This window comes from Phoenix dactylifera, chromosome 7 (genome assembly GCF_051530095.1).
Source record: "Phoenix dactylifera cultivar Ajwa chromosome 7, Ajwa_hap1_PhDact_Kaust_v1.1, whole genome shotgun sequence".
Taxonomy (NCBI): domain Eukaryota; kingdom Viridiplantae; phylum Streptophyta; class Magnoliopsida; order Arecales; family Arecaceae; genus Phoenix; species Phoenix dactylifera.
The window spans coordinates 30,954,301-30,977,414 of record NC_143196.1 but is presented as its reverse complement, the minus strand read 5'-3'; the positions used below and the strand labels follow the sequence as shown (position 1 = coordinate 30,977,414).

At 38.3% G+C, this 23,114-nt stretch overlaps 1 protein-coding gene and 1 pseudogene across 5 annotated transcripts; one reads left to right on the top strand and one right to left on the bottom strand.

Moving 5' to 3' along the window:
* Positions 1–5,100: 5,100 nt before the first annotated feature.
* On the top strand, positions 5,101–8,016 carry LOC103702567 (F-box only protein 13 pseudogene; annotated as a pseudogene). 4 transcript variants are annotated; one of them, XR_015967511.2, is made up of 2 exons: positions 5,101–5,320; positions 6,595–8,016. The product of XR_015967511.2 is annotated as an F-box only protein 13 pseudogene, transcript variant X1 (transcript). The 4 variants fall into 4 exon arrangements; XR_015967513.2 differs by lacking the exon at positions 5,101–5,320 and adding an exon at positions 5,500–5,706; XR_015967512.2 differs by lacking the exon at positions 5,101–5,320 and adding an exon at positions 5,743–5,881.
* Positions 8,017–17,456: 9,440 nt separating this feature from the next.
* LOC103702583 (uncharacterized) lies at positions 17,457–22,034 on the bottom strand. The gene is made up of 5 exons (XM_008785077.6): positions 21,779–22,034; positions 21,144–21,699; positions 20,240–20,720; positions 20,062–20,143; positions 17,457–18,794 (listed from the first exon to the last, which is right to left on the bottom strand). Exons 1-5 carry the CDS (start codon positions 21,917–21,919, stop codon positions 18,573–18,575), a joined length of 1,482 nt encoding a protein of 493 aa, XP_008783299.4. The 5' UTR covers positions 21,920–22,034; the 3' UTR covers positions 17,457–18,572.
* Between the last annotated feature and the right edge of the window lie 1,080 nt (positions 22,035–23,114).

Sequence of the window (23,114 nt, the reverse complement as noted above, 5' to 3'; positions counted from 1 at the left end):
GCCCAACATGTGAAATTTTTAATAATACCATGTTAAAACCACCACTTATCCTAAAAGTTTAGATTGATAGGATGAGATAGATTTATTTATATATTTTATATTTTTTTTATAATATTGTTATTCTTTGATAAATTTATGAATGAAGTGCACGATATGGTACTCTTAATTAGATATGTATCTCCTATTTGTATACCGAAAAACCAATTGTCAGATTTGATTCTTTCTCTGAAAAACTGTATACCAATTTGGATCCCCAGAGAATCTAGTCTCATTACAGAAAGTTTAGGTTTGATAATCTTCTTATGTATTTTTTAATCCAATGCTAGTTTCATCTTATCTCATAAAGGTATTGCTGATTACCGTAGTCACCGATGATAAACTATTACAGCTTCCTCTATAGACCATGAGTCCATGGCCATCTATTTACTTGAGCTGCAGGACACAAATTATATAAGAAAGTCCGTCGATCCTTCGTAATGATTTTGTCATTGTAATCAAGTGACATCAATTTATCCTGGCTATTTGAGTTTTTTTTTTTCAAAAAAAATTATATAAAAGGAAAATTAGGCATGTTCCACTCTTATTAATCCTAGTCTGGTCTCTACTTGCCTATGAGACTGAATCACGTCTTGTATGTATCTTGTCAATGCTCTATCATCCATTAACGAGCTTTGTTTGCAGCTTTCCTCACTGCATGGTGAGTCATGGGTGCAAGACCAAGAAAAGATTAAAAAACGCCATAGGCCTCTCTCTCCTTTGCCAAACTCAAAATCTTTCTTGACTTTTTTAGGAGAGGGCCGTGGTCTCAATAATGTCACTGTTCACAAATAATTGCGTTGCTCGAACCTTTAGCTCACTATTACAATAATTGAAGTCCATTATTGTGCAGCACATAGAAAGAAAAAAATATATATATCATTTGAATGATAATTTATTCTAAGATATTACAAGGTTAGGAAGACAAATTAGTTAATATATTCTATGATAAAATATGACAATTTAGTGGTTTACGAGGCTAGAATTTTATTATTTTAGGATACAAATGGAACTAAATATTGTCAAAAGTGAAAACCATTATACAAAAATACGTTATGATATGGAGATGGACTAAAACTAGAATTACAGGTATTATCATGAATACAACTATACAAGCTCTAGTGCAACATTATGCCAAGGATCAAGCATCTGCCAAGAAGGGGCAATGATATGAGCTTAGGAGGAAGCATTAACAACAGATCTAGACCCATCATATGAATTACCATGCAAACATGCAGAAGACGCACTGTCAGAGAGATGATAATTAAGTAATTATCTCAGTGCAGTTTGGGGGAAAGAAAGTAATAAATATATACATATAGAAATGCTCAAGTGACAAAAATTTCGCACCAAAAGATTGTCCTATGTATCATGCAATTGTGAATCAATGTTGAAAGAAGGCGATGGCTAACTTAGTGGTAAAAGACTCATGGTGGTTGTACATGAAACTTGAGAGAATCTCATCTCAGTTGTAAGTTAAAGAGCGCTGGATGCTGAGGAAGGAGTTTGAATCTTCTCTGGTTCTCCACTGTTATGACCTCCCAGTCAAGAGCTCATGTGGTGGTGGCCATGGACCACAAGACAGGAGCTGGGAAGCCATTGCATGGTCCTCATTCTATGCACTCTCTGATTCGACCAACCAACGTGCAGCCATACTGTAGTGCCCACAAACCATCCGAGGGCACTCGGAAAAGCTTTCCTTGCTTTGTAGTCTAAAAATTGTTTGCCAGACTCATCTGGTGAAACAAAGAGATGTATGAAAGATAAAACGACTATAAAATGTTGATGTCTTCCTGCTTGATGCAATTCATCCGATTTTTGAAGTTCGTCATGCATGGTATGCAGTCTGAAATGCAAGGTACAAAAGCCTAGCTATTTGGATGCTGGAAAATTTTATTTCATTGATAAGATTTTGAAACGAGGGTCATATATTATACCACCGAAGAGTTGTTTGTCTAGATTTTTGCGGATGGGCAGATATTTTAATGGTGTTTTTTTCATTAGAAAGATAATATAATGATGTGATGTAACAATTTCTATATGTTACATTAAATGTTATGAAGAAGGGGACCAGTGTCAGTCCTCAGGTAGCCCTCCGAGGCTGATTGGAGGAGATATCGCAAGTCTAGAATGATGGAGGTGCTGAAAATTTACTAAAGCGCACGGCAGGAGCTGACAGTGGAGATGTTGCATCGAGATCTCTGCAATGGGAGAGATGGCTGGGTAGAGAGCGAACGTCTGTCTCGACGACACCCACAAAAAAAAGACATCGGAATTAACGGCTTTTTTTCCAACAAACCATTTCTTTTTTCCCCCTCGCTTTTCCATTCTCCCCATGTCCGTCCCCTCCCCCTCCTCTCCCTTCCTTCCTTCCTTCTAGATTTTATCACCCTCTATACTCTCTCTCTCTCTCTCTCTCTCTCTCTTCTCCCCAAGACATTTGACTTTTGCTAAAGCTGAGGATACGAGGCGACAGCCCCCACGAGAGAGAAAGGGAGAGAGAGTGAGAGATTCTCTCAACGAGGAGAACGGAGAGAGCAATGTCTTTGTTTTGTATCGTGTTGGTGGAATTTGCTTTGCCAAGGTCAGCCACGATTCGGCACGGTCCCGACCCCACCCGGACAAAATGAGGTCATCGGGAATATCATATTAAAAAAAAGTTCCTGCGGTCGTGCCACGTACGCTATTACATGAGTTTTGAGCTTCTAATGACGCCTCTCTCATCCAGCCTTGGATTAACCACAGATTAAAAGTTAGAAGAGCAACCCCTTCTCCAGCTCCAATCTCCTAACACCTATCCCATCTTTCTATATATATTTTTAATTTTTATAAAATTTATCTCTAAAATATATCATACTTTATCGAACCAAACCAAAAGAAACAGATGTATTGGGATGCAAGACTCTCTTGACCACCTGGCCTCCTTTAATGATCTCTTTACTTGATTCTTAGTTAGGCTATCTCCCTCCACCTCGATTCTTCTTATCCTCGTAGCCCTCAGACAATGGAATACACGAAAGTTTGCAGCTCAACCCTCTTCTTCCATAGTCCCATGCGGAGTTTCCTTCCAACTGGGAGGGCTTAAATTGTATTGGAAAAATTCATTTAAGCTCTTCTGGCTAAATCCAACTCTGAGCGTGCTTTCTAGAGTTCGTTGCTTTTCCTAGGCTAGAGAAGGGAAACTACTGACACAAATTTAGTATTAACACTTGATACGCTGGACCGGCTTTTATACCGAGCATACCGGATATGCTCATGTGCTGCAGAAAAGATTAAAGAATGTAATGACAATTTATTCCAAATGAGCAACGTAGCTCTATATTTTAATTACTCTCAACTCTGGATAGGTCCAAGAGCATTTGGTTGCAATGTTTCAAAAGGAAAGAAGAGGAACAACCCTTCCTTTTGACGATCGATTCAAATTGTTATTGTTTAAGTTTGGACAACAAATGGTACGGTAAGAAGGAAATGACATTCTCCATTAACATAACCATTTAAATGATATGAAACATAAGAGGCCCTCATAGAACTGCTCGTATAAATAAATTATTAACTAAATTTATGACTTATATGGCTGTATGCAAGCAAAACCCGGATTCCCTGCCGTGTTAACTGAGTGACTGTGGTTTTCGATGAGTGATTATCGGGCCTGTTGGAGCCTTTCTTGCCGTCGCTATTATAGATCTTTAGAACCAGATTCACCTCCTACTGAGGGAAAGATAAGGGGGATTAAAAGGTGTGATCAGTTCAACTGTTTCCTTCCTTTAGTTTAGTTTATTATCATGGGAATTTGTGATATGATTCCTCGAGATAGAGGTCGAAGTCCACTAGTTTATGCATGATGTGCTTAGATGATTCTTTATTCTTCCTGCACTCGACTGGCATCCATGCAAACTATTTAATCTCCAATTAACATGGATGTGAGCTCAAAGGAAAGATTAACTAAAGTCTGAAGCTCAATTTTAAACACCTTAGATGCATAACAATTTTCTCACACTCAACTACTCGCAAAGATACAACCACTTTGATATGCAGGGAAAGAGTGCAGTGATCATAAACATTTTCAAGGAGGTCGGTGTGCACAAGTGCTGCATGCGAAGAAAACAGCAAAAAAAATTGAATTTATGAAGATAACTGTGGACAGGTATTCACGATAAATAACTCTTTGGTAGTAGAATAATTTGATACTTAAGCATCAACCATCAAATAATTCATGTTCCAGTTAAAACCCTGGTGAATAATTACCAACTTATTTATTTATTTATCATCGTTAACGAATAATTGAAGAACTTATATTGTCAGGTAGTGGTGGTGATGGTTATTTTGTTTTTGAAATAATGTTCCTCTTTGATAATTTTCCTTTCAATAGATTGCTCCAGGAAGTCACAGCTAAAAAAAAAGGGTTCAAACATGTGCCGATGAAAACAGGAGATTAGGTCATTAGTCTAAGCAAGAGAGGTATTTTACTTAAAAAAGATAACAATTCAACAAAATAACCCATTTGAGTGGATAAAGGCCTGGTGCTCAGTCGACGGTCACCGACTGCTTCACAACATTCACAGAGTATTCAAAAAATGCGGCTCCCATCAAGTCACGCATATTTATTGGAAGACGAACGATGCTGCAGATTGGGTTGTGTCCTATACGGCTTATCATTTCAGAAATTTTATTTGAACAGCCTATATAATTGCGCACTGCATCTATGTTGTCCATCGTAAAAAAAATGTTTATATAAAATAACCCATCATAATGTTTTGGAGAAAATAAACTTAATAAAGCATTCTTGCTCCCATGTGATTTAAAAATTGCGAAGGAGAGAATACTATACTATAAACTAATTATAAAAAAGTTATGAAAAGAACAAAAGAGTAAACAAACAAAAAACTATTATTTTTGAAAGAGAGATTAGTTTACGTTTGGATACCCTTGGCTGGTCAGTGTCAGCGGCCGGTCACATGCACTTCTCTGCCCGGGCCCAAAGGCCTAAACGGAGACCCCCCCCCCCCCCCCCCCCCCCCCCCCCCCCCCCCTCTCTATCTCTCTACCTCTTCCTCTCTCTCCTCCGAGAGCTGCAGCTTTGGGTTTCGGCTCTTCTATTTAGCTTTTCCTCCCCCAGCACGCACACACAGCCCCCACTCCTCACTGTCAACGCAAACAAAAAGAGCTCCTCACGAAGTTTCCTCCCTCTCTCTCTCTCTCTCTCGCCATTACAAAAGGAGGGAGGGGATAGCCCATCTCTTCTCTTTATCGGTTCTCCTTTGCCCTTGGACGCCCATCACAGGAGGTGCATTCTTGGGTCCTTCGCCATTGCTTGTTTCTTTGTTTCTCCTTGTGCAAACGCTTGCTGTGATGATCCAAAGAAGTGTTTTTGGTGTGACTGCTTGCATCTGGTGGTGGGTTTTGTGGTTTTGGTGGTTCAGGGCATGGTTTTGTTTGGTGTTTAGGTGTGTGCTAGTTTAAACTGGGGGGTGGAGCTGGGAAAGGCGTGATTTTTGAGCCCCTCCTGGATGTGAAAAAGATGGGATTTTTTCCCTTTATATCGTTTGTTTTGACACTTCTCGGATACTCATGGGCGTTTTTTTCTGGGTAATGGGCTCTGGGATTTTTATCTTAAGAGAGTGATCTTGGATATTTTGGCGGCATGGGGCTTGGTTGTTCCTCTGTTGCTAGGTATTAAATATGCAATTTTCGCCCCTCTTTTACTGTAAGAATGGTGGGTGGGAATATTGGTCTTTAGGGAAAGGTCCTTTTGATGGTCTTATGTGCTGCTTAAAGGATCTGGAATTTTGATGGCCATTTCTAGGGTTTCTTTCTTTCAACAGAAAAGGCTTCTTAGGAATTGAAGGTCAGCATTTTTTGATGATCTACCTCAATTCCGTATGCAAGCATGGAGTAGCATGTCTAGGTTTATAGCTTAAAAATGTGATTTTGGATGGCTTGATAACCTCTTTTTTAGATTGTTGTGTCGAGATTTGTGCAAAGAAAACAAGGTTAGGGGCTTGAAAAGCATGGGCTTTTTGCGTTCTTCTTCTCCATATTCGAGCACAAATTTGTTAATTTCGTTAGAGCAGTGACTTCTCATGATACTCTTTGAGGTTTCTCTGTGGAAGGTTTAAGAAGTCAAGGGAAAAATACTTGCTTTTCTGGTACTCGTTTCCGTATTCGCTGAAACTATTTCGAAGCTCTTGTTCTGTGTTCCTTGTAGATATCTTCTAAGTGTTGTTGTTTGTAGGTAGCCTAGACTGTAGATTAAATGTTCTTCGATACTTAGTTGTTCTTCTTGCTCTTGGGAATTTAATCTGCTGCTTTGGCTTCTGGCGAAGGTGTCGTCGGCTTTATGTTCTTTCAACTGTGACCCATAATTAGCAGAATCTACTAGATTTTATTCAATTTGGTTTGGACTTGCTTCACCTGAGAGCAGATGCTCTCTCTGTCCCAACACTAAATATCAGATCAATTTAATGTTCTTTCTTATCTCTTTAATCTCAAATTTGTTCGATATTTTTGCTAGTGGTTGTAAAGAACTAATGAATTATTGGCTCCCTTGTTCCTCTGCAGATCTCTGGCCGCAACTTCTAAAAGATGGAGCTCAACATGAGTGCGTTTACAGGGAAAACCAGGAAGAGAAAGGCTCCAGATGGTGCTCATTTGGGCTCTGCCTTCTCCTTAGATGAGCTGAATCAAGACCTACTCGAGAGGGTCCTTTCCTGTCTTCCTCCATCGAGCTTCTTTCGCCTTCGTTCGGTATGCAGGAGATGGAATTCTGTTGCAACCTCTGCAACATTTCAGCTTGCCTGCTCCCAGATACCGTTCAGAGACCCATGGTTTCTCATGGTGGGTCAAGATCTAGAGCAGTCTGTTGTTTTTGACAGCAGCGAAGCGAACTGGAAAAATCTAAGACATCCAGCTTACCTCCAACAAAGCCATACCTGCAAGCCCATCCCTGTTGCATCATCTGGTGGTCTGGTCTGTTACCGCACCATGTCCGGCAACTTGATTGTGTGCAATCCGGTCACCGGTGCCTGCCGCGAGCTCCCTTCGGGGGGCCAGGCTAGTGAAAGCCAAACTCTCCATGCTATCACCATGGACTCTCCAAAAGATCCAGCTTCATATAGAATTGTGCTTGTTCTAGGTGAATTCTCAAACCTGTCTTTCAAAGTCTTCGACTCCGCTAAAGGCATATGGGAAGACGAGGTTCCGTTGGTTCAGAAAGCTGAGAATTCTTCGGAATCTAATATGGCCGGCGACGAGACTCTGTATTTTCTTAGCAAAGCTGGAGATGTTGTGGCCACCAACATGCAGAGGAGCCCATCTAAGCAGTATTCGTCAGTTCTGACCATGGAAAATGGAGAGGAGGTTGTCTATTTCCTGAGCCAATCAGGGACTGTCGTGGCTTGCAATCTTGCTCGGAAGACCTTTTTGGAACACCCAAGATTGCTGCCTATCTTTTTCGAGTATTCGATCGATGTGGTCGAGTGCAAGGGGGAGATGTTGGTGGTTGTTCTATCAGAGTTCCTAGAGACTGCAAGCTTGAGAGTCTGGAAGTTCTCAAGGGGAGACCAGTCATGGCGGCAGGTTGCAGCAATGCCGCCATCGATGTCCCATGAATTCTACAGCAAAAAGGTTGATATAAACTGCATCGGCAGTGGGGATATGATCTTCATATGTGTCGGTTCCGGTGACTTCAGCAGCTATGTTGTGTGCAATGTGGTGACCAATGAGTGGATAGAGCTGCCCAAGTGTTTTGCAAATGGCGAGGCCAAGGAGTTCATGTCTGCCTTCTGTTTTGAGCCAAGGGTGGAGGCTTCTGTCTGAGTGTCTGAAGTAGTTTGTGTGACTGTTTGTATCTTGATTTATAGTCTGAGATATTATTACAAGCTCTTCATTCATTGTTGTACAATGGCCTGTGGCAAAAGGGTCATCTAATGTGTATGTTTCTCTTGTGTTTGTTTGAATAGTATTCAATCTTTCTATGTCCCAGATAGTTTCATATGTTTAGAATCTCTATATAAAGCTTTTCCTGTGAATCTATAGGGTGCCCTCCGGAGAACCCCGCAATGTTGCTACCTTAGGTTTAGAACTGAAAGGCTTGAACAGTTGAACTATTGCAGACTTACTAGTCCTCAGAACGGCTTGTTCCAACAATTCTCCATGGAAATTTAGATGTGATGTTCCTAAAGAGGGTTTTAGATCAAATAAAAAAAGTTGCTTCTACTCTTTTCAAGTTTGTTTTTATGTTTTGTGGGACAGATGTTTTCTTGCTGTTGGATAGAATATCTTCGATCCTTGTCATGCTAAAATATCCACCTGTAGCTTGGTCTAGCATCAGAAAATTTTACTTCCAGGTGCTTGCTCCGATGGTATTACTTACTCTTTATATTGGAACGGAGATGTGAATGCATAGCTATAGAGTAGGAAGGTGAAGATTAATCCTAGTCTCGAAAGATCCAAATTTGTACAACTAGCTTTCTGAAGTTATGCAATTTTTTCCTATAAAATTAGTTGGTCTTGATGATGAAGTTAGCTTTCACAAACTTGTGCAAATGATCTTAAAAATCTGTATAGCTTTTAATTACATAGCGCGATTGGAATAAGGTTGTTTCCTGTTCGATGGCAAGATACATCTCACCCTGCAAAAAGAAAAAAAAAAGAATCTAAGCTGCAAATAATAAAACCAGTCTTTTGTTGCAAAATTTTCAGTCTTATAATGAGAAAGTATTCTGATGGGTTTCCTTCCATCCTTCAATACGCATGTAATGCTTCTTTTTATGCTTTACTCGTTCAACTTTAGCCACTATCCTGATTATGTCATCCTACAAATAACACTCCAAACAAATATTTTTCTTTTTATTATTTCTCTTTTGAGTATTGCAGAGTCCATAGGTGATTACAACCAGAGAGCCAGCAAAGCCTTTGATTGATAAATTTAATAGCCTTTGAGTGTTGCTAGGTTCTATTTGGTTATTGAAAAATTTAATAAAAATAATTCATCAAAGAAAACCGAAAGAAAAAGAAAATTTAAAATTTCATTTATCTTGCCAATAATTGTTAAAATTCTTTTAACTTTTGAAATTTGTTTTTCAATACAGATCGAACAAGTAAAAAGAAGCTTTTTAATAAATCCTCTTTTCTCTCATGTACTTAGCAACCTTATAGATGCTTAAGATTGTGCATGCTTGCGCCGCAGAACTTAATCCGAGCCGAATTTGATGAGACCCACGTTAGAAACCAAGCTTGGGTCATTTGTAGATCATTCAAGTAGCTTCAAAATGAAAAAAAGAAAATATGGACAACGGTGGCAAAATAACAATCAATATATATTCTCAATACAAATATTGTTTTTGGAATGACATGAAAATTTGATTTTAAAAAAATATTTTGATCTGATCAGAACACCAACAAACTCAGTGTAGGACCCACAGTAGGTTTCGTGAACTCAAGCAATTGCTAGTTTGAATTTGATCATGCTGCTAGGTTAGATATTGCTAGTTTCTTGAAGTTTAATGTACATGTAGATACTATGCATGAGATTAAGAAAAAAAAAAAGATGAGTGAAAACAATGCCCCAGTTCTTGGAATATTACTGATGTATATTTGATTGGAAGAGGTTGTTAAAAGTCACAAACTAATCTTCTAGGATGAAACAAAGATTTTGGATAGTAGTAAGACAAAAAAACAATAACAAAAAAACAAAAAAAAATAATGAAGTTGGAGTTTTGTGAGAGCAAAAGTGAAATTAGAATGTGGGATAGGAATGTTTGTCATTACTCATTATATACTCAAGTGATCTATGAGGCTTATGATTGGGTGATTAATGGGGCTAACTTGAAAGCATGGTCCAATTTAAGCCACTACAAAGCTTAAATTCATATTGTTTAATCATTGTTAACAATTCCTATCAAATGTAAGTTCTAGTGTACATTCCATATTAAAAGAAATCTGAAATATATTCATAGCACAGAGGGAGATCCTTAGGGGTGCTTGGGTTGGTTTGTAGCTAACCCGAACTTGTACAAAAAAAGCCTCGAGTTGGCCTAACCTGATCTGACCAAATTGGCCTTATAACATAAGGTGATCTTCAAACTAAGGTAAACTTGTCACCCTTTGTTTACACCCAAAAATTAAAAGGCCATCATCAAACTATAGTTAAATGGTTGAAAACATTTGGCCGATCAAGATTTGTTTAGTTATTTGTAAAATAATGCTTGGAAGGTTAATGTTTGGCCATTCATTGCTTTTAGAAGAAGCCATATGCAGATGGCTTGCTACTGAAATTAACTTCCTAAACGAAGTTATTGGGATATAGAGCAGTAATTTGCAAGAACAACCACCTAAAAAGGAATTGTTTATGTAAGCAAGCACTGGTAACTACCCAAAAAAAAGGGAGTTGCCAAGATTAAAAAAAAAAAGAAAAACCTTCTTAAAGAAAGTTATCATTAGAAATAACTTACAATTTGCATGATAAATGGAGGAGAAAAGATCAATTTGTCTCTTCTACTAATATATTTTACATAGCTTCTACTTGACATCGATCGGTCTCTTCTATCTTACAATTCTATGGAGCAATTGGCTTGATGATCCCCTCCCAAGATTCTAGGAACCATAATCTTTCTTGCTAATGAATGGCCTTTCGACCATCAGTAAATATAATTCCAATTCTACTTGAGGAGTGAAAGTTCAATCAGCTCCCACATAGATGTCAAGGGGTCCAGAGTGAAGGTTTGACTTGCATCCATGTAGATGTAATTGAAGAACCCACAGATCGGAGGTTCAACCTATTTTTGCATGGAGGCCAGGAAACTTATAGAATGAAGGGTCTTTCCATGCATAGAGTTTGAGTGATTTTTGAAATCAGTGATGGATATCTTTTTATCATCAAGAAAGCGGCTTAAGTCTCGCCTACAAGCAAAAAAGTTGACCGACTTCTTTTATATAGGGTTCGAATTACAGAATCAATTGTAATTGGAACAACTGAGATGATTTATCCCTCCCCTATAGTTATGATTAATTCTTTTATTCTCTATCTCTCTTGTCTCTCTCTCTCTCTCTTGTTTCGTTCATATCAATGGCTCAACAAATCTTAAGTCCTCTTACTTGAGGCATGGAAAAGAATCCAGGTATCTCTGATCAATCTAAGCCATGATCGATCATAAAGAGGAAGTATGTAAGATGTGAAACACCTTTACGGATCAAGCTAGCTTACTTGTCCCAAAATAGCCTATAGCCCTCAGATCTTGAGAGTGCCCTAAACCTAACACTGTTTCGCGAGAAATGGCGACCAAATCCTTGCACAGATTTCAATCTATTGTTGATCGTTTTTGTTCAAATTAATAAAAAGAAATCTTCTGATTATTTTGCAAGTATTGCAGTAGCAAGGTTTCAATGATGACTATTGGGCTATCAGGAGGGTGTGCAACTCGATTTATCCAAGATGGTTCTTGCAGTTGCATGATGAAACAGTAGTTGTCGCCACTGAAGTGGTAGCACAGTGGAACGGAGCCTTACTTCCAACCAAGTGGTCCTGAGTTTGAAACGTACAGGCGTCGATTAAATTATGGAGACCAGATACTTCCTACTCGAATACGGGGTTTAGAAGGGCAATTGAGATACAGAGAGCAGCCAACTTGGCAGCCACCCTCTGCTTTTTCTTAGGCGGTCAACCTCCTGGAGAGAGCGATGTTTCTTCCGCTGGTAGCCTCGTTGGTACCAGGTATGACGTACTCACATGGAGGGTTCGTGCCGGAGCCCAGAGAGGTATTTGAACCATGCCCACAGATGGGAAGGGTATGAGAAAAATCGGCCGGAGTACCCAACACACGGTCATTTCTGCCCGCATCGAACATTCTTCTGGCGGAATGGAGGCTCAGTGGGGGCTGCTATGCGGAGGTGGGCTTGTCCCTTTCTTCCCCCTTCTCCTATTGTTTAAACAAAAAAAAAAAAATAGTGGTTGTCAGAACTCCTTGCATGGATGTGAAAGCTTGTGAATTCATTTTGGGGTTTAATGTCTCAAAATTGTAGATCCTGACTCCACTCCATGCTCCAATTGGATGACGATCGATGATGACCACGGGAAGGATGATAATGACAATAATCAACATCTCATCCTATGTTGAAAGGCATAATTAGTTGGGCCGTTCAGACTTTATTTTTGCCCATGATATAAGATTTAGTAATTAGCATTCTCAATTATTAGCATATATAGATTCATAATTAAAAGTAAAATAAGAATAGACCTTTTTGACAAAATTTCAATTAGAAAAATTTAACTCAGTCCAATCACTATTCATTCTCCATCTTTCTTGATATGATCCCATCAAACCTCTCCTTTTTCTCTTTCCTATATCTTCTCTTGCTCAACCTGCACTCAACATTTTTTTTTTTTTTGCTCCACCATATTCAATAACACCTACTATCCTAACATCTCAGCACTATATAAAAGCATCTATATTTCTCAACTTGTCAATTTCTATAATAAACTTAATTAAATTTTTTCCTTAAAGACTTAAAAGGATGCTAAACTTCTAGTAGAAGGGGATTTTAATGATGTTTGATTATAAGGAGCCCACGAGGAAACTAGTTATACTATCATGCATTTTCGCTCTTACACACAATTCATATAATAGACTATTAGTTATATTAGCACTTACACGCACAGAAATGCAAATATTCATGCATGCATGTATATGGTCAACGAGCATGCGCGCGCATGCATGTGCACACACATATACAACCTCCAATATCCTTAAACCTATTGGATTAATTTGGATACCTAATTATATATATCATCATGCATGTCCACAAACACACACAAGTACATGCTTCCACATGCATGCTCGACGAGCATCCATGCGCATGCTTGTACGCATCCGTATGAAGCTTGCAATATCCTAAAGTCTAAAAAATGGCAATTACCTTAATTAATTTGATTAAACGACACCAACTCGAATTCAAGCACAATAACTTGACACTAAGGTCCTCGTATCATCAGAAGAGGAGGGGAAAAAAAACCCAAAGAGTCAAAGAAAAGTCCTCGAGATCTCCCCGGCACAAGGCAAATTTAACGGGGACCAGCCCGTCCCCTCGTCGTGGCATTTGGCATCCGGACGGATGAAGTTATTGATGCCGATCGAGTCTGAGTCTCTGAGGTGGAAGATTTGGAGCAGTGCTTGTTGCACTGGCAATTTGGCAGCTGGATGTATGCAAACTAACGGGATCCGGAAAACAAGATGTTGGAAAGACTGTAAGTACTGACAAGAAAGGACAAAGAGGCCAATCCAAGGCCAAGCCTAGGCTTGCCATCCTAGAAGGCCTATAGATGCTGCCCTACTGATTACTTTAATCTATGTGTTGGTCTGAGGTTCTGTCCTGTTTTGTTTTTTTATTTTTTTTGTTTGGTTTTTTATGGAGGGCAGGCACCATACTATTCTGAAATTGCAAGTCAGTTCTATTATTTTTTGATAATCATTATATTTTTAAGAAAACATCCAAATCGATCACTGCTGCTAGTTTCCATCAGCATATTTTGATAGAAAATTTCAGATTCCAAAAATCTAGACCCAATTCTCTGGTCTCCTCACAAGCTCCTTCATTGTATAAATGCTGCCACTTCTTCTCTTCTATCCCATCTCAAATAGGAATTCATTTTTTCCTAAAGAACTGGACTTCAGTATCAAAAGTCATCCTCTTTCTCTAGTCTACCATAAAAAAATCAATAAATGTATCTTCTATATCTGAGTTATTGCCTTCTAAAATGATTTCTCTCTTAAACCCTCTTCCCCATCCTCTTTAATTTTTCCTTTTCTCAATTCTTCCTCTCTATATTCACTCTCAACTATCACAAATTTTCTTTATATCTTTTTTGCTGAGAAAATGAACTCAACCCAACATTTCTTATTCCCACTTCCTTCTTCTCGCAGCTACATTGTAGAGAAATGTATTTCTTTATTTTTCCGTTAACTATGTAACTTCAATTTTTTGCATATCAATTTTAGTTAGTATATAATTTGAGTTTTCAAAATATTATATATAATTCATATGATGCCAATTTATAGTGTAGTTAATTACAATACTATAAATATAATGTGAAATGCATCATGTATATAAGTAATGTTATGTGAACAACAATTACGAACCATGTAGAGTTGTTATGAATTTTATTTTGTTTGTAGAGTAATTATCAAATATTTTAATGATATACTACAATTTATAGCAAGGAGGTGCTTAATGAGGTAAGAGTGAATGAAATAATTGAAAAAAGAAAACATGGATTACTGGCAACATGCAATATTAGTGGATTCATTGAACAAGTTCAGTGCATGCAGTAAGCAACATCAATACAAAAATTGAGAAACATCAATCAGTCAAAATTAATTTTCACTAGTTTATGGGGAGGGGGCACCCAATGAACCTGGAAAGAAGATGTCAAGTGGGAGCTTCAAGAGCTGCAAGCATACATAGTGTACATAGCATATAATATTAGTGAAAAATACATTCAATAAAACAAAGTCTACTTTTCAAGTTTCTAGTTTATATGAAAATAATCTAATATTTAGCAAACTATATTGCTTCTGTTAGTTATATATGATGTTCATTATATTTTGTTTTCAATATCATAAATAACTAAAATAAGCAAAGATGTAATTTACTAAAGGTTATGCCATTTTTATATAAACTAGAAACTTGAAGCAGTACTGGATAATGAGACATGAATTGTACTAAACTCTTCATTTTATTGCTTGTATTTTTATTAGAAATATATACTATATATGTACAGTATATGTCTTATCATATACACTAATGTTGTCCATCATGTGCACCAATAGTACTTCTCATTATGTGCATTAATGTGCACTATAAGCTACTAGTGCTTCATATTGTTTATTTTTACAAACATTCCATTCTCTCCAACCTCATTTGTGTACTTCCTCGTCTGAAGTTATAGTTTGTACTAACTCTATGAAAAAAACAAATTCATGACATGATTTATAATTAGTGTTCAAATAGTACTATGAGATATTAATTCAATATAAATATCTGAAAACTGGGTACGTTATATACTAAACTAAAGTTATGCAAAAAAAAAAAGAAGACTTATATAGTTCATCAAAAAATAGAAAATTAACCTTACCTCTCTTTTAGAAAATTTCAGCGACAAAACACTGCTTTCATATTTCTCTATAATATAAAAGTGAAATGTGAAAACTATTCTGAGTTTATTTTCTATGTAAGAAAGGCAGAAACTAAATTTAAGATATGTGAGAGTGAACATAGAAAGGAAGAATTAACAATAACAAATTCTAAAGGGGAAAGGTCTAAGAGTGAAAATCTGATAAAAACCAACAACCAAGATCAAGAAGATTTTAACTACCCAATTTTTGTGTTGGAGTAGAAAAGAAACGTTGATTTTTGAATAGAGAATATGGCAAAATCCAGCATAAAATGATATGCTATTTAAGATGGACGGGAGGAAAGAGCATGGGAGAAAGATTAGACTGAATTTTAAGGTTTTAGAGGGTATTTTATGACATTGAAAGTTTTCTATGCATGGTTAATCATTTAGTTAAAGCTGTTAAGCGTAGAGGGAGAAAAAAGAGAGACACGGAGAGAGAAAAATTCGATCTTTATTCCACACTTTAAATGTTGTTGATCCTATGTATGGAAAAGGATAAGAGAAGAGCCTTTCAGGCTAAAGAAGCTTATTTCCATGATGGGAACGGGCAACAAATAGTATCATAGCCCACATATATGGTTAATAATACAACTCTTATACAGCTAACAAAAGCTAACTGATAAAATTAATAACATAATTGATTTGAATGTTTCCATAAAAATATAGTAACATTGAAAAAGTGAAAAAAGAAATCAGATCTGTAATTTTAGAAAATTTTAGTGGCTGTTCTATAATTTTATTATTATTGTTTATTTACTAATTGCACAGCAGCCGAGCCTTCTGCAACCTGCAGCCAAAGGCCAGCCGAACAATCCAACCCATATGGGACTCTGCCCATCCTCTCCTAAAATCTATCTTTCAAATTTTAATTTTAATTAAATAAACTCTCTCTCTCTCTCTCTCCCCAGCTTCTCCTTGTGAACCGTGACAACTATAAATTTATACAAAAATGAGACCTCAAGTTTCTTCAGTCAAAGGGAGCACACAAGTTGAGAGAGCTTGGTAAAACTACCCCCTTGCTTGGTGGTCCTAAAAGATTAATTCTTATATAACTACTTAATTTAAATTTTGTTCCTTTTATATGATTAAATATATTTTTTAGTTACAGTCCACATTTTTTATACATGGTGATACATATTTTATATATATTACAAAATAAATATAACTAAAAAAAACATGTTAGAGAAGATCACTCCGAGTACCACCTTTCAGTATTTTAGTTAAAATGGAGGACGGGGGATGAAATGTCTAATCACTAGAGATGAGCAAAATAACAGTCAATCAAAAAGACAGAAAAAATATCCATTTAATTAAATTAAATAATTAATTGTAATATAATATTATTTGAAAAAGGAGTTGAAATCACCATATATTATAATGCAAAGCTCCACACCACTCCAAAAGAATTGTCAGTGGTTTGTGTGTCACAGCAGTGCTTAGCAGTCGAACTTAAACATTGTATAAAAAAAATAATAATAATAATTTATTCAATCAGCAGGATAGAAAGATAGATAACTAGGTTAAAATTATTTCAGGGAATAAACAACCCTTCAGTCTTTATTTCGCTACTGCTTGTGCCTGGGGTAGTATTTTTAAACGTTTCTTTCCTATCATCTTTGATTTTTTGCAAACTTGGCATTGACGGTAGGTGGTAAGTTCCAATCCAATGTAGAATAAGTATACTCCTCGGTTAGCTACTTAAGAGTTAAGAGGTGTACAATCTTTGATTTCCTCCGTTCACTTTTTGCAAGATAGTATTAATGGTAGGTAGTAAACTTATCTAGAAAATGGTTCGTCCAAATACAATCTAAGAGGGATTAGTTTTCAAATGTTATCCCTTTTACTATAGACGGGATAGTCTATGCCATGGAATAAATTACTTTTTGATATTTGGTTGGAGGTATAAGTAGATAAATAGATAAGTGTATCAGTTTTCATGATTATTCTAATTTTATCACAAAAAAATATTATCCTTTCATTTTTTTTCATATGTTTAAAATATGGATAGAGGCAAAAATATAATGCCAGAGGTAAGTTCCCACATTCCATGGAATAATTCTATTTCGCCATTCTGGTGGAATAGAATTATTCAAATAACTGGCCTTATTTGAATAAGGCTATTCCATGGCCTTTCAAGGTGTTTGATGGGATGGGATAATTCCCCACTCTGGCAGATAAACCCCCATTTATAGGGGGGAATTTATCCTTTCCTATTACAATTTTATCCCTGTCTGTTCTCTCTCTCTCTCTCTCTCTCTCTCTCTCTCTCGTTTTGTGTTATACGATCCCAATCTACTCTTTAAACGCCCCAAAGAGTGGAATAGCAGTTTTGTCCTCGTGATAAAATTCAAATAATACACTCATTTATTCCTCCGCTTATTTCTCTAGCCAAAAGCTATAAAAAGTTAACTTACTCTATGGAATAGACTATTCCATGTACAGCAGATCTATAACACTCCAAAAGTTATCCCCTCTACCGAATGCAGTCTAAAACATTTTAAAGGCCATTATCTCAATTCTTTTTGGGGAACCAGCATCCAAGAGAACTACAACAATGGTCTATCTCAGCCAAAATGCAATGATGAAAAAGAACCGAAATATCCCATCCTGAGATCGATCTGATGTTATACTAATTGAGGTATGAGATAGCGACTCACATAGTAAAACCTAGACTTGATAAACATTACATTATAATGTTTAGTAGTTAAAAAAAATAATGCATAAGATGGCTAAAGAAAGAGTAGAATTTCAGCTGATATATTAGTATCCTATTAGCTATTAAGTCAAGTACTGTTAATTTAGATGGCCAAAAACCTAAAGACCGACATTTCCTAGAACAATGCGAACTGAAAACTTCCTAAGCGTGACAAAGCCCTGTGTGCAAATTTAGTTTCATTAGATACAGAAAGAAGCTTAGAGCCGTTTTCCTTTGCTGACCGGAAGAAACCAAATGCCTGGTCACACAACACAACCTTGTGTTGCTTATCACACTGTACAAACTACCAAAGTGGATCTAATTTTGTACATTCTTGCCTGGCCTAATGATTTCAATCACAATGAAAGAAATTTAGCTCATCAAAATAATAAGGTCTACCACAGCATGTCCCCTTGCCACTCTCTTTGTCAGTGAAATGTCGTTCCCAGTTGAAATAGCAACACCTTTGGTTGTGATTGCTAGAACTTATATCAATCCTGTTTTCCTCATCAGGCTTAAAAAGCACATATTGAATAAAAACAAGAAAGAAGCTAAACAGTAGTCGTGACTTGGATCCTTTTGCTACCTTCTTGGGCTCTGGAGACAGCTGGGGAAAAGAAGGGGTCCCCTTCCTGGCTTTTGGGAGAGAAGAAATAGTTTGCTCTGTTTGCCTTAGAGGGAGTTGTTGCAGGGAAAACAGCCACAGGAGGTGTGGCAGGAGAAACGAGAGCTGGGCTGTGACTTCATCTTCTTTGCTTGCCCGGAGGCTCTTTGTAACTGCTGCGAGTGCTGCAGCTGGGCTGCTGCTCTCCATGCCTCAGCTCTCCTATGAACAATTGCCATTCTTTTCATCAGGTTCTCTTCCAAAGTAGATCTCATCTTCTGTATCTTCACCTGCAGACATAAACAAACAATTAGTACTCCAGGATACGTAGGATCCAACTGTACAGTGTATCAATGAGAAATCATTGGTGTCTGTGGACCACCCAGTATAAAAGAAAAGGCAAGATTGGTTACCATCACTTTGCCATATTCCTAGCGCAACGAGGTCGACAATCTTTTTCTTTTTTTTTTCTTTCCATTCTACCATGGGCATCTGTCATATGAACATGCCTACCATTACAGACATATTATTTGATTTTATTCACCAGCTTGATACACTACACTGAGCCACACCATGGAGGAAGGAAAGCACAAGACTTGCTAGTAGTTGGATCCAGAAAGCAATACATGACTTCAGTGGATAGGGGGGGAAATCTGAAGCAGAGGTTTATGCTGTTCTTAAGGAAAGTAAAGGCAACAGGAGACTGAGTCCTGCCAGAGAAGCATATGTGATATTCTCATACCAAGACCCTTCCCATGGATTAGTATCACCAAAAAAACCTCATTGATTTTTGGAGAACAACAATTCAAATATAATGTTTTATAAAAGGGATAGTATTAATCTGAAGGAAACTGGAGAGAGTTTTAATAACTACATGCGAGCTGGAGGGAAATGGAGGCAAAAGCAAACTAAGGAGAAAAAGGGGAGAGAGCATAGAGAGAGAGGTAGGGGCTCGAGGAAGATAAAAAAACCAACATGGTTTCCAGCTCTCAAAAATAATTCAAAGCTACAGGCAGACATCCAGCCAAAAGACACTGGAGGAGGGTTACAACAATACAGCGGCAAACAGAAGAGGACCCGTCCATCCTGTACTTTCACTATTCAAATAGAACGGCATGGAGATTTGTGTCCTTGTAGAATAGACAGAACACCACCTATTTTGTCCAATTCCATATTCAAATTTCATCCTGGGAGGAAAGGTCCATGATCAAATGTAAAGAAACCGCTGGCTTATTAGTCGCTAATAATTCGGTGACACTAAGCATACTTCAAAAGTATTTTAGTCGCTAAGCAAATAATATAAAATGTTGAAGTTGATGAGATTTGCCACGCTCCGAACCTGCCACCTGAAGAGCTATACTCTATGGAATGTGCGGCCGTGTCCGTCAAACCGGGTGGTAGATTTGGAGCGTGACAAGATTTGTCTCTATGCATTAATAATTATTTTAAGTCAAAAGATAGTCTCTATGCAAGGAGGAAACTTTAAATTGTTAGAACTCTAATATAAGTCAGTGGAGATTTAGTCATTAAAAGAATGACAGATTTCCATCACGTTACCTCCAACTTTCTAGACTCTGCTTCTGCTTTAGCACGCTGAAGGTTTACCCAGGCCTGAATTTTTGCTTCTTCTCTCTGGTATCTGGAATCAGGCAAGGAAAATAGGATTTCAAAACAAGAAGAATACAATGTTGCATTCTAAAACTTGATTTTTTTGAATTTTGTCTCAGCAATCTACCTGAAGCAGCTCTTGTTCTTTTCCTCCTCTTCCCATGTCGAAGCTCTGGATTCAGCAATGCTCTTCCTACCATCACTTATATCACAATGCCTTAAGCTCCTTGACACCTCCTCTTCCTCCTCTTCTCTCGAGCTCCAAGTTGCAACCATGGAATCATACTGAGCACTGAGCTCGAGCTTTGCAAAGTGGCAGTCCTTGAGCTCAGAGATACTAATGATGGTGTCACAAGGCACCAGAGGGCCAGACCTGTTAGCTGGAGTGTTGTGTCTTGCTGGTGAGTAGCTCTTAATAGGAGTTTGGCATCTCGATGTGGTCGAGCTACCTGGAGGAGTCATCTCGGTTCCAGCATCTCTCCGACGAACCTCAGGAACTACTTCAGTCGCCACATCCTTCATGGTTTCACAGAAAAGAAAGCTTTCTTTAGTGGGCTCCGAGTACCGAAAATTGGGGAAGATCGGTTCCACGTTGTCCGTAAACTTATCTGCAATGGAATTTTGCAGAAGGTTACAAAAACCATGGGGGATCAAAGGATCAACTGAGCAAAAATAAAAAATATTTAAGTAAAACAAACATCTTGAGATAGCTATAGAAGCTTTCAGCATTTTGTCCTACAACCAACTCTATGAGAAAAGATGGTGCAAATAATGGTAAAGAGGTGAGATGACATAGTTGTACAAAATTCGCAGCACATTTTCATTAATCCCATTAGCAAAGAAGAATATGAAAAGTCAGCGATGAGAGAGGTGGAAAAGGGGGAAATTAAGAACAAGGATTCCATTCTTTATAAGAAATCATGTAGAACTAAATACAAAGTTTAGAGCTCCATTGGCCAAAAAGAAAAAATATATATATATGCAATTAAGTAAAGCTAAGAGTTGGAAAAGCAAAGTTTATTGGTATCGACCTTTCAAAAGCACATCGGATGAGGCTCCATGGAAAGCTACATTTGGATCCAGAGGCATCACTGTCCCATAAATGTTTGAGACAGGGGCACTCGGGGCCTTCTCCTCACTAAGCCTCGCCTTCCCAGAAAAGGCATCACCTTTCTGCAGAAAGACATCATTTTGCCTGGAAACTCTTGATGGTTCTGATGGCTTTAACTCATGGGCAGGCGATTCATGGCAGGAGCTATTGATCAACCACTTCTCTGCATCATCCCACTTGGAAGGAATGCTTTTCCTGGAGAGGTAACCTGGACTAAAGCTGAAGACTGGCCTCCCAGGAGTGGAAGGAGTCTCCAATCTTCTCTGCCCCACTGAGCTCACCCCCTCTCTCCTCCTCTGAGCTGAGACCTCAAGGAAGCCTCTGCAATCACTGCCGCTCTTGGAAGTCACTGGGAAGGCCTTCACAAATTCTGAGGTCTCCTTAAGGTTGAGCTTGCAGAGAGGATCAGAGAAGGTGTCTGCAAAAGGATTCTCTTTGCTGGCACAGTAAAAGCTCGAGTCACCTTCAAGAGAATCCTGAGAAATTTTTTTTTAAAAGAATCAATTAGCTAGTTCCTTTAGAACAAGCTGAAGAGAGAAAAGGTGAGACCTTTACCGTCTTGTTAGATGGGAAAACGGATGAAGCTTGCAGGTATGTTCTGGTCTTGAGGTCCATGGGGGAGAGGATAGAGGTGACTACTGATTTAGGGCTGGAGGAATCTCTGGTTTCTTCACCTGCCTTCCTGAGTTGAATCATGCTTTCAGGTAAAAGCTTAGTTCCTTCCTACCTCCCTCCCCCTGTCTTTTCCCCTGGGAAAATGCCAGGCTTTGAACAGTAACAGCTGCTTCTGAATTGTGAGCCAGGTGGTCGAAGGCATTGAGAAAGCACCTTTAAAAGTGTAGTGGAAATGGATTGCTTCTGTGGAGCTGACAGAACTATAGAAGCAGCAGCGAGGTGAACAAGAGCTTAGATCAAAGAGGGAACCTTTGGGAGGTACGGGCACACGAGGCGTTTTCCATAATATAATCATGCAAGCGATGAGAGAAGGGTAGTAATCAATATCACTCTGCACAGATATAGAGAAGAGTAATGTAATGTGAACTCTCGTAACAAACATGGTTCCTGTAACCCGGTCTTTTGGATCAGTGCTTTGGAGTTTGCCCTGTGAGTTGACACGAAGACGAAGTGGTTTCCAATAATGTTTATCGAAGGAAGCTAACTTTATTTAATCCACTAAATCCTCTCAAAGTCCATGAGTGAGATGTTCAATGTGCTCGCAAGGTCCAGGATGGCAGTGGCCGGGACTGTCTGCTAAGTTTTTCCCTTTCGAATTAGGATGTGACAACCGAAGCCATATATAACGTCCTTTCTGAATTGGAGTTTATCTAGTTACAGGGAGCCTGCTTCCATATTTCACCGTATAATGGTGTAGAGAGTCTAACCAATGAGCTATCGCTATCGATTTCTTTTTTCACGCTAAAACAGACATTTCCTACGCCACGAATATGAATAAATCCAATAAAATCGAAATACAAAAAGTTCTGAAGTGCTCCAGGTATCTCCCTCTTCCCAACCCATAGGATGCCTCCTGAGTGGCTCGCTACATATGTCGCCACTCAGTCGACCGTCCCATTAGCCTCACGATATATATGCATAGTCTGAAATATAACATCCTCCCTCACTATCATCCAAACATTGCGGAGCTGGGGATGAGCACCTCCATGACTACTCGGGTCCCTGCGGATCCAGCTAATCACCGTGGCCGAATCACTCTCCAGAAAAATAGAACCCGTCCGAAGCACCCGCCGTGCATAGGACAGGCTCATTCAAGCCGCCCCCAGCTCTGTCCTCGAAATCAGAGTATCAATAATTCGAGCTATCACTTCCATTCCCGCCACACAAAAATTAATTATAAGTGAGGCATTATGCAATTTTTGCATATCAAAGTGAG